This window comes from Vicugna pacos, chromosome 8 (genome assembly GCF_048564905.1).
Source record: "Vicugna pacos chromosome 8, VicPac4, whole genome shotgun sequence".
NCBI lineage: Eukaryota > Metazoa > Chordata > Mammalia > Artiodactyla > Camelidae > Vicugna > Vicugna pacos.
This window is the reverse complement of record NC_132994.1, coordinates 49,233,442-49,245,668: the sequence shown is the minus strand read 5'-3', so window position 1 is coordinate 49,245,668 and position 12,227 is coordinate 49,233,442. Positions and strand designations below refer to the sequence as shown.

Genomic DNA, 12,227 nt, shown 5'->3' with positions numbered 1-12,227 from the left:
CAAATCAGCATTTGCTTATTGAAATTATTTAAAGTTTAGAGACTTTAGAAGTCTTTCTTCCAATGAGAAGACCTAAAAATTGGCATAGGACCTGCAATCTAGTCTGGAAGACGTGTAAAATCAGTATTCTAGAGCATTCCTTAAGATTTAAATGAGAAAATTCAGTTTGCATTTCTCTTCAGAAACCATGACTGCAATATGTGCCTCTAAGATTAGTAAAAGTTCTTAGTTTGTTCAAATATTGATCCCTCGTTTGTCTTAATCATGGTTTCTAAACATCTCAGTTAGCAGATACTCTGCAAGAATGCTTGGTATCAATTCAGCCCACAACCTAATGCTCTATGTAATAAAAAAAACATGAACTGAGGAAAGTTTTACCACTTACTTAGAAGACAAGACATGCTTATCACTTACTTAAACTATCCTCCACCCAAGAGGATGGTTGGAAAATGGAGGTCTTTAACTTCAGAACGGCATGTGCTTACTTGAACTTTTATGACACACTCACATTGTTGTATTTAAAAGTATCCTCTGTGTTTTAAGGTTTCAGCAAATGGTTTCCAGTTCTTTTCTATGTCTTCAGTCTAATAAACGGATTGCTGGTTTGGAGGTCTGAAGTCTCTGGACTTCTGTTTTCTTTTTCTCTAATTGTCCTTCTAAACTAATTACCTCTCATACAGCATTTTGATGAAAAATACAAGTGACTTCCCCCATCAAGTAAGCAGAAAGTCCTGCAGCATTCTGAGGACCTGAGAAATCAGTTCATAATGCTAATAGCCAGGTCTCGGACTCAGGGCTGGGAAGCAAGTGCTCTGGGGGATCTGCAGAGAGGAGGCCTCTGCGCTGACAGCAAGACAGCAGCCTTCTCCCTTCTCCCTTCAACTCTGTTCCCTCACGAAGCCCCCGTGCAGGGGCTCTGCACACCCTGGCAGGGGCCAGGCATGAGACATGCCTGGAATGGTGCTCGGTAGGTCCTGCAGCTGCTGCCATGCCCTATATCAGTGACAGATTTCTAAGCGGCTGCCGTAACTGCTTTGGAGCCTGAATGAAACAACAGCTGCCAAAGGCTGCTGGCTCCAGCGGAGCTGTTCTGTGCGTTTCACCACGCGCAGACCTTACTAGAGAAGAGAGTATTTGAAGGGTGTGGAGGGAGAGCTTTGTCTCTAGCTTCAGAAGATGCATTTGGGTTTTCCAAAGGTGGAGAGACGTGCCCAGCATAAAAACGTTAAGAATAAAACTCTTAAGCACCAAGGTAAATGAGGTTCCCAAAGTATGAAATATGAAGAAAGTGAAATTAAACGTTTTGATAGTTTGGCAATGCATCATATATCCATGCACTCAAAGGTCCAGGCAGAGACTAAGGCCAGCCAAGGAGTTCATGTTAGTTACGGCAGTATAGTCAGTCGCTAGGACTATTGTTACCCTCTAGTTCTCTCTACGTGAACAGAATGTTCTCTCCCGTCGTGAAACAGACTCGGCTCTGGTTTGATGACAATTTTCCTCATTGTTCGTGCCCCCGTGGAGAGATGCACTTCCAGACGGCCCTTGTTCAGGAATATCGCATAATAGGCCTGCAACAGCAAATGGTTATTGAGGATTAAAGGGGAGTCTCATGTACGATTTAAGCTTAGTTCCCTGATGGAACTGCAGATCCATCTTCTCTGAGATCTTACCTGAGAAGTTAAGACTCAATATTTTCTCAGAGTATTTAAAGCAGCTGGAAATAGCTTTTTAACCATTTACAATTTTTGCTTGTTAGATGATGTGGAAAGTGGACATAATAATATAGCAGTGTCTGCAAAGCAGATTTGTGATGCTGAAAGTAACAGCTGTGCTTGCACTGGGCTTCTAACTCAAAAAACCCATCAGGAACAAAGGGTGTCAATAAAATCCCTCTCCCTTATATTCACAAATGGACAGCTAGCTTCTGAAAATCATGCCTGACTCCCAACCTCACAGCATTTTGAGTGTTTAGATTTTAATTTGTTCTCTGGGCTGCTGGAACAGATCACTATCACTGACATGTAACGTGTCTCCTACATTTAGAAAGAAGGAAGACAATTTTTCAGCCACAAACACGACTGCTTTCTTCTTGCCACTGTTACTATAGCAACCAGTATGGTTTTGAGATCAGATTATGAACCCCAGGGAGCGTGAATGCAGTCCCTGTCCCCAAAGCTGATGCTGTGCGTGCTCCTCTCTTGTGGAGGACGGGGGCATTTGCTGCAGGGTGATCATTCGGTCCTCCACAAGTCACCTGAGGTGGTGGAGATGGTTTTAGTCAAACATCACAATGTCTCTAATAATTTACAAAATCATCTACGCAGCTGCCTGTCCAACACAAATTGTCCAGAGGATGTGGGTTAGTGCTCGCCACCCATCAAAGGAGCAACTGCCAAGTGCTCACTCAATTAAAAAATGTTTTAGCTGATTGCTTGATGTTTCAAACCCCTTCAGCAGAACATAATCACAAATGACCCTATGGGTATCAAAACTGGTAGCTTTGAAAAAAAAAGTATGTTGGTTTAACCATTATTGGTTCTACAATAGACATGAACTATTTAATATTGTCTCCTCTTTCAGATAGCATTTACTAACAGATTTTAAAAACTAGATACTCATTACCATTAAAATGATACACTGAAACATGAACATGTTATTTTTAATTTACTTTGTATTACAGTAGTTAATATTTTCTCATTTAATTGTTTTAATGGGAATATATATATATATATATATATATATATAAAGAGAGAGAGAAAGAGAGAGCTGTGTTTATTTTAAGAACATGAAAGCTGGTGATTTAAGTCCATTTATTTAGTCCTGATGAGGAGAAATCTGAAACCTAAGGTGGTGCTTAATTATTTGACCATGACCTAGGAAACACATCCTTCAGTGGAAATCCATTTCAGAATGTTTGATCTGGTCCTCTTATTATAACTAGCTCATCAGTTGTAATAATGAGAAAATAATTTTATTTTTTAAAATTAAAAGATAAAGCATTTAAGAGAGCATTTATATTTTATATTTAGTCAGTGCTTATTATGTACAGCATAAAATGAGATAAAATAACACTTTTCTCCCTCTACTCTTTCAAAAATTTAAAAAAATTTTTTCTTCACTAAGTTTTTTTTCCCCCTAAGGTCAAAGATTAACCTTTTTTATTTTCTCCTAAAATTAAAAAAAAAATTCCTTTCATATATAAGACTTCAATTCATTGGGAATTAATTTTTCTGTTTGGTGTGAACAGATTTATTTCATTTTTTTCTATATAGTTAACCAATTGCCTCAGAATCATTCACTAAAAGGTCCATTTTTTCCTAATGATGTGCAATACTGCCTATTGCTAAATGTCATTTCTGTCTATATTCACGTATATTCAGGGTTCTCTATTCTGTTCCACTAACACAGAGTTACCCATGAATTAACACCACACTACCACGATTCAAAACTCTAGCCAATATTTGGTAGGAAAGCCCACCAACTTATTCTTCTATTTCAGGACTTTCTTGGGCTTTTGATCTTTGATATACATTTTAGAATTAGTTTGTCCTGACTGACAGAAAGATAAGGTGGTGTTTTCACTGAAGCTGAATCTACATACCATTTTGTGGAGAACTGATATACTTTTAATATTGAGTCTCTCCATTAACATGTTGACTTTAATAAGTAGTCTGCTGTAATTTTCAACAAGTTTTATAATTTTCCCCATATAGGTCTTACATTTGTTCTGTTGTATTTGTTCTTAAATTACATCCTTGCTCTTACACTATTATTTACTTGTTCTTTTCTTATTGCACTGGCTAAGACTGGCTAAGACTGGTACTGTGAATATTCATCCTTTTCTTGGGCTTGATTTTATAGGGAATGTTTATAACGTTTTTCTATCAAGAAGCTCCATCCTCTAGGTTTACCAAGTCTTTTTTTGTTTGTTTGTATGTTTTTAATCAGGAATGGGTGTTAAGTTTTACCAAAAGTTCTTTCCGCATCTATCAAGATCATTATGTGATTTTTAGATTTTCTAATATCTAACCACCTTTGTGTTCCTGAGATAATGCAAGTTACTCACAGTTATACATCTTTGGATTTTATTTGCCAATACAGTTGACCTTGGCACAACACTGGGCTCTGACCCTCTGCAAAGTTGAAAATCCGAGTATAACTTGTAGTTGGCCCTCCCTACATACAGTTGCTCTGTATTGAGTGTTCTGCATCTCAGTTTCAACCAACCTAGGGTCATGGAATACTGTTATATTTACTATTGAAAAAAAACACTGTATCAGTGGACCTGTGCAGTTCAAACCCATGTTGTTCAAGGGTGAACTATATTTTGTTTAGTCTTTCTTTTATTTGCAGGACAAGAGAGTAATATTATTATATAATATTATCAATTACTAAATTTTAAATGCTAAAAGTGATTGAAAAATATGTAATCACAAACAATACAACTTGATTTACAAGGATGCGTGCATATTTAAGGACATATATCTTAAGCACTGTAAGCTTTGATTGTGGAAGACCAGGTAATTCCTAAAAACTCTTTCACTGAGAAAAACTAGATTAAGTGGAAAAATTTAAATCTTTAAAAATGTGATTGAAAGTATTGGAGGAATACCAAGGCAGTAAAGAGTTATGGTGCCTACAAAAGAAGTCTCAACAATTTTAAGAAGATAGAAATTATTTCAAGCATCTTTACTGACCACAATGCCAGGAAACTGGAAATCAACTTCAGAGAAACAAAGGAGAAAAAAAGGAAAGTATAGAGATTAAACAACACACTATTAAAAAAAAAACCAATGGGTCAATGATGAAATCAAAGTTGAAATTTAAAAATATCTCAAGACAAAAGAAAATGAAAATACAACTACACAAAATTAATGGGATGCAGCAAAGGCAGTGCTAAGAGGGAAGTTTATAGCGATACACGCTTTCCTCAAAAAAGAACAATCTCAAATAAACAAAGTAACCCACTAGCTAAAAGAATTAGAAAAAGAAGAGCAAAAACCCCAAAGTCAGCAGAAGGAAGGCAATAATAAAGATCAGGGAGGAAATAAATAAAATAAAGACTTAAAAAAAAAAAAGGAAAAAATCAATCACAACAAAAGCAGGTTTTTTGAAAGAGTAAATAAAATCGACAAACCTCTGGGCCAAATTCACAAAGAAGAAAAAAGAGAGAGCAAAAATTAGCAAAATAAGAAAGGAAAATGGAGAAATTGCAACAAATAACATAGAAATACAGAATAAAATATGAGAATATTATGAAAAACTATATGGAACCAAAATGGATAACCTAGAGGAGATGGACAAGTTTCTGGAAACATACAGTCCACCAAGACTGAATCAAGAAGAAACTGACCACTTGAACAATCCGATCACTAGAAATGAAATCGAATTAACAATAAAAAACCTCCCTACAAATAAAAGTCCAGGACTGACGGTTTCACTGGGGAATTCTACCAAACATACAAAGAACTCATACCAGTCCTTCTCAAACTCTTCCAGAAGATTGAAAAGGAGGGAATATTCCCAAACTCATTCTATGAAGCCACCATCACCCTGATACCAAAACCAGGCAAAGATACTACCAAAAATAGAATTATAGGCCAATATCACTGATGAACATAGATGCAAAAATCCTCACCAAAATATTAGCAAATAGAATCCAACAACACATAAAAAAGATTTTACATCATGATCAAGTGGGGTTCATCCCAGGGACACAAGGGTGGTTCAACATATGCAAATCAATCAATGTAATATATTATATCAACAAGAGAAAGGACAAAAACCACATGATCATCTCTATAGATGCAGAAAAAGCATTTGATAAAATTCAACACCGATTTATGATAAAAACTCTCACCAAAGTGGGTATAGAGGGAACATATCTTGACATAATAAAAGCTAAATATGACAAACCTACAGCCAGCATAGTACTCAAAGGTGAAAAACTCAAAAGCTTCCCACTAAAATCTGGGACAAGACAAGGATGCCCACTATCACCACTCCTATTCAACATAGTCTTGGAAGTCCTAGCCACAGCAATCAAGCAAGAGAGAGAAATAAAAGGGATCCAAACTGGAAAAGAAGAGGTAAAAGTGCCATTATTTGCAGATGACATGATACTATATATAGAAAATCCTAAAAGCTCCACCCAAAAACTACTAGAAATAATCGAAGAATTCAGCAAGGTAGCAGATTACAAGATTAGTGTTCAAAAATCAGTTGCATTTCTTTACACTAACGATGAATCAATAGAAGAAGAAAGTAAAGAAACAATCCTCTTTAAAACAGCACCCACATGGAGACAGCCTAAATGTCCATCAACGGATGACTGGATAAAGAAAATGTGGTATATTTATACAATGGAATACTACTCAGCTATAAAATCTGACAACATAACACCATTTGCAGCAACATGGATGCTCCTGGAGAATGTCATTCTAAGTGAAGTAAGCCAGAAAGAGAAAGAAAGATCACTCATATGTGGAATCTTAAAAAGAAAAAAACTACAAAACAGAAACAGACTCAAAGACATAGAATACAAACTTGCAGTTGCCAAGGGGGCGGGGAGGGTGGGAATGGACAGGATTTCAAAATGTAGAACAGATAAACAAGATTATACTGTATAGCACAGGGAAATATATACAAGATCTTATGGTAGCTCACAGCAAAAAAAAAAGTGACAATGAATATATGTATGTTCATGTATAACTGAAAAATTGTGCTCTACACTGGAATTTGACACAACATTGTAAAATGAGTATAACTCAATAAAAAATGTTAAAAAAAAAAAAGAGCTATGGTGCCTAGATCTGGACAGCTGAGAGATAGCTTTTAACAGAATCAAATGACTAGTGGGTATGAAAATTGTTCACAGCCCTACAAAGAAGACACTGTGTAAGCTTTATTTTAATGTCATTTTAATGTCACTGTTGTCCATGCCTGTGTTGGTTGCGCTTGCTTCGCCTTATCCTAGCCAGGTCCACTCTCTGCCTTCTCTGTGTCCAGAGAAGGTGGAACAGGTTAGGCTTAAACTGCATCATAAACAGACTGCATCATGTTTGCTAGTGAAACTAGGTAACTGATCCTAAAGGAATTTAAATTCAAATTTAAGTTATTTAAAGGATCTATCTGGTCACCTACAGATCTGGTAGGAAACTGGACTTAAAGAGAAGAGAAGATTAATGCAATTTGAATATATTTTAAGATTTCTCTCTTTATATATGCAAAACTCATACATAAAATATGGATGCAAATACAAGTGTGTCTGCACTTAGAACTGACCAACAGAAAAATCCTTGTGAAGATACTTGTCCTAAGAAGATGGTAGTGGAAATAAATCATGCAAATCAAAAAATATAAAAACAATGTATAAACCCTAAATGCCTCATCAGTCTCTTTATAAAATAATCATTATACATAACCATTAAAGAAAATGCATTAATTAACGTGGTGTGAGGGTACCTGTCCAGTTTGCCTTCGTTTTCTCCTAGGTGGTGCTGGTGTCCCTCCACTTCCCAAGAGAATGATCCCAGACTCATTCTTGGTGCTGAAGGACAGGTTGATTTCTGTTCCTACATCAATTGGTACAGGGGACAGCTCCACAAAACCAGGCTTGGGAAAGCTAACTGTGTAAACGTTCTTTGTGTAAAAAGAAAGAAGGGAAGAAAGCATTAGAAATGAAAATTTAAGTTTCTCTATCTCACTCACCCTCCTCAATTCGCTTAATGTTACTATGAAATACACTGTCATTTTAGAACACAAGAAAACGCACAGTTATGTGGAGAACCAAAGAGCAACTGAAGAAATACTATTGCCAGCTGTAACTCTGAATATTCTGAGCAGTTTGGGTTAAAATAAGAATTCTGGCCTATGCTTTATTCTAGAACTTTTGATTTAAAATATAAAAGACGATCACTGATAGATAATATTTTATTTCAGTTTAAATCTATCTTGCAAAGTCTCCCTTGAAAACACTCTAATTAATCTCTTCAATACCCTTTACCAACAAATTGCTTATGTTTTATAGCTGAGTCTGACCCTGGTCTCTGTCTGCATTCTTCTTCAGTGATGAACCCAAGGTAAAGATGTTCACTGCTATCAAACGTATAAACACACTCTTGAGGAATTTTTTAAGAAATGAGATACAACTTAATCTTAAAAAATAAATAAATTAAATGTTTCATAGTCCAGGTTTCTTCTCAAAATGAAAATAGTATCATTGTCCTTGCTGATAAGAAACTTTAAACAGTAACATTTTAGATGGTAACCAAATGCAAAAGGGAGAAAGTAAAAACCACTTCCCTCCCAAAGCTGGATAGAAGCATATAGCTTTTTATAACCCATTCTTTCACGCATTTAAGCATGCATGCATTCATTCACTCATTTTAGCTTTTACAACCTTGCCCTCTTCCTCGCTCCTCCTTTCTGTATTTAAACTGAGTTATGACAGGCATGTTCATGTGTAACTTCTTTTTTTTCACTTCACTTGTGGGGGGGATGTCTCTCTGTCAGCAAACATAGACAGACCTCATCATCACTTTCAATGGCAGGAGGTCATTCCCGTGTATGAATATTCAAGGATTTATTTCAGCAAGCCCATGTAGTTGGGCATTTAGAGTACTTAAAGTGCTCATTTTGAAAGTCCTAGATATTGCTGGAGTGAAAACAAGGAATCCTTTAATGCAGAATCCAACCCCCCCCCCAAGTGTTTCAGGCCCAGTTAAGTGACATAAGTGTTGTACAATGTACAATCTGTTTTCTATTCCAATTTTCAACTCATTGCATTTTGAATAGTCCAACTAAAACTACTATGTAGACTCTTCATTATTTATCCACATCAAATTTCTGCTTCATATTTTAGTTGCTAATAACTCTTGGTTACTGAGAAGCCTTTACAGAACCATCATTTCCACACATACAGGCTATTCATTTTCTAGACAGTTTTTCATCCTCATGTAAATGTCTTTTGCATGTGGATGAGAGTTAGTCTTTGGAAGATTAAAACTCTCAGTAAAACTTTCCTTAAGAGGCCAATATGGATTCTCAGAGATTCAATTTAGTATGTGTTTCCCTTTTTTTCTTATTCCCACGCTTCTTGGGGTGAATGTCTGTGACTAATTCCAAGTTGGAGACTGTAACTAGGCACAATGAAGACCCTGAAAGCTCTGTTCCAGTCTTTAAACTTCATGGCTCAGTGGTGATTTACTTTTTTCCCCTCCAAATACCTTTATTTCCCATTGAAATGCTTTAAAATAATTTTAATTGGAGAAAGCAGCCAAAATGAATAGTTGTGTCCTATCAGGGTAATTAAAAATTTGTAAGTATGATATATTTAATGTTTTCTTTTTAAAACAAACTCATCACTTTTAGAATCCCTGTAACATTTTTACTAACATTTGCTGATGACTGTTGGCTCTTGTTTACAGATACTATAGGAGAGCAGAGCTGGGACCTGTGTTTCTCTCCCCGATGGGTCAGCCCCTACTGTAGAGTCAGTGCAGAATAGTCAGGTGGAATCAGGGACCTGCTGGGCTGCTTTGGCAACAAAGGAAAGATGCTGAAGATACCTGATAACAGGGAACTTTGCAGTCACATCAAATCCAAGTCTTTGTAGATGGTTCCCAGTATGTGAAAGGAAAGGAGTTTTGACTTCTAAGCTGTGGACAAGATTCTATGCACTAATGATTAGAGTGTACACTGTTGCGTGTTATTTGTGTAAACTCCTGGCACATTCCAGAAAAATTATTTAAGGATTCTAATAAAGCTATCTAAAATACATGAAGGAAAAGAGAAAAATGGTGCTGGAAAGGAAGAGAGAACCAGAGAGATTCATATTAAAAACATGTGCTATAAAGTTCCATACATGTGGAAAACTGGTTAACAATTTGGGGTCTTTATAATGTCATTTTCTTAACTTCAGCTGATCACAGAAATTTACAGAAGTACTTCATTCTTGCTTTGTCATTTATGCATGGCTAATTCTAGGGTCAGCAGGAATTTAAAATATATTAACAAGGACTGATCCCTATAAAAGACCCAAACTAAGCAAGTGAAATTTGATATGAATGTCTTTAGGAAACCATTGAGACCAACCTCCAGCGAACATCCTTTGGTAACACCAACATAATCAGGGCTACTAAGTATGTTATATGGAGTTCTTGAAATTTCAATATCTTTGAGGCAGCCAGAATATTTCTTCAAATTTACTTCTGGCCTGTTGAAAAATTACATGGAAAACAAAAACAGTATCATTAAGGCAAGGGCAGTATAGTGTCCCTGACTACTGGAAGCAAGCCATGTGAAGCAAACTGATACACAGGCAGGCATGTCTCTCACACTGTGTACACGTGCACACATGTATCCAGCAAACGATGCTTCCACTATCTACCAGTTGGATAAGTGGATATTAGCACTATTCTGCAGAAGGACTCTTTATGTAATTCATCTTCCTCTCCTTTTAAAAAATAATCTCACCTACTACATTTAAATACCAGGTACAGGACTTAACTGACTTCTTTTTAAGTCTTCATATCTATAATGAAATGCGTTCCTTTTTTTTCCACCAAAGAGCAGGCACTTGTCTAGGGATGCATAACCAAACTACATATCAAAAAAGTTAAATAAAATCTTACTCAAAATTAAAAACATTTACCTTGAAAAGATAATATTTCTGTCACTGAGACTTTTGGTAGTGGGGGGAGTATAAGATAGTATATTTATCCTTAAAGATTTTAAGTAAAACAAAACCTGAGAAACATTCTTTTGGATTACATAGTCTAAAAAAGATAATTTAAGATTAAGTTTAGAGATTGGCCCCAAAGTCCTTATTCTATACTGGAGCAATAACAGAATAAAGCAACCAAAGGCAGAAAACATCCATTGAATTTTTCCAATAAGGTTGAAAATGGCTCCTATACCCAAATGACACTTGAATGTTTACTTTTTGCTGAGTACTTCTTAAAAAGGGATAAACAGGCTAGCATGCAGTAAACAAAAGCTAGCAGGATGGCAATGGTGATGACAGCTCTTTCGTCTACAGCAGCACTGCCCAGTAGTGACGATGGAAGTGTTCCTTTCTGGACTGTCCAAATCATTAATTACTAGCCATATGTGGCTGCTGGCACTTGAAAAGTAGTTTGTGTCAATGAGAAACCAAACTATTGTTATTTAATTATATTTAATTTAAAGTTAAGTAGCCACCATGACTAGTGACAACTACATTGAATAGTGTAGGTCAATAGCAATAGAAAAAATAATCCTTTTTTTTGGTGTTAATCAGCATCTCTAAAAACTGTCCAATCAATACCAAGATATTATACTTATTTGGATAATGATTAATTCTCTCCTCTTTGTACCATGATGGCAGGATTCCCCTTTTTGTCTTCATAAAAAACACATGGCATGAAGACAAACAGGTGGGAAAACAAATGTAACCCTAGCAGTGTGTATCAGGTGCTTTATGTCATGCCAGGTATTTGTTTTGTTTCGTTTCTCTCTCTCTGGGCTGCTTTATTTTCTCTGATTATTTCCGCTTGTTCCCAAGGTCTTCCCCTTCTGTTCAGTTAGCTGGTTATTATGAAGACCATGCCAACTGGAGGGTGAGAATCTTGCTTCTATTCTTCTTGTATAAAGTGAAGGAAATCAGGGAATTTCATTCTTAGTGTTCATTTGCTTCCACGTTTTCATTTATAGGAAGACTGATTTGTCACTATTTTTTCTGAGGTATTATCACTAAAATAAATCACTCCTACAACTTACACAGTTCATAGTTTCATGATAAAGAAACACTTTGAAACACAATGATCTAGCAAGCTTGACATCATGAAAATCACAGGGGATAAGTAATCACATATGGTGATCAGACTCCTAATGGTAACCATAGGCCTTGGTTTCCTCAAAGGCAAAATTACAAAGCTACACAGGGTCACTCCAGAGTTTTATTAGCATATATTTTCATTGAAAGCCAGCCTTTGCCTTTTAGCCATCTCAGCAAACAGCACTTGGCAGTTCTCATAACTGTATTGTGATAAAATAACTTGGATCATTTTTTTTTCACACTTCCATTTTTATATAGTGTAGTTTCTGGTATTGAAAGTCTAGTTTTTGCTCTCAAAATTTCTTGGATCAGTTCAGCTTCATTATCTCCTTTCCAGAAATTTGGCACAGTTAGGATTTGAAATACCAAAACACTAGGCTGTAAGCTCTAGCCAGAGTGCACCAGC

The 12,227-nt window shown here is 36.1% G+C and overlaps 1 protein-coding gene across 1 annotated transcript in view; it reads right to left on the bottom strand.

Annotated features, from left to right (window-relative positions):
- The window catches only part of LAMA2 (laminin subunit alpha 2), a 518,385-nt gene that overhangs the window by 24,674 nt on the left and 481,484 nt on the right, over positions 1-12,227 (bottom strand). Inside the window, exons 53-55 of the mRNA XM_072965855.1 lie at positions 10,099-10,219; positions 7,468-7,644; positions 1,423-1,571 (exon numbers count right to left, since the gene is read on the bottom strand). Coding sequence (XP_072821956.1) covers positions 1,423-1,571; positions 7,468-7,644; positions 10,099-10,219 — 447 coding nt within the window. The remainder of the gene's footprint in view (positions 1-1,422; positions 1,572-7,467; positions 7,645-10,098; positions 10,220-12,227) is intronic.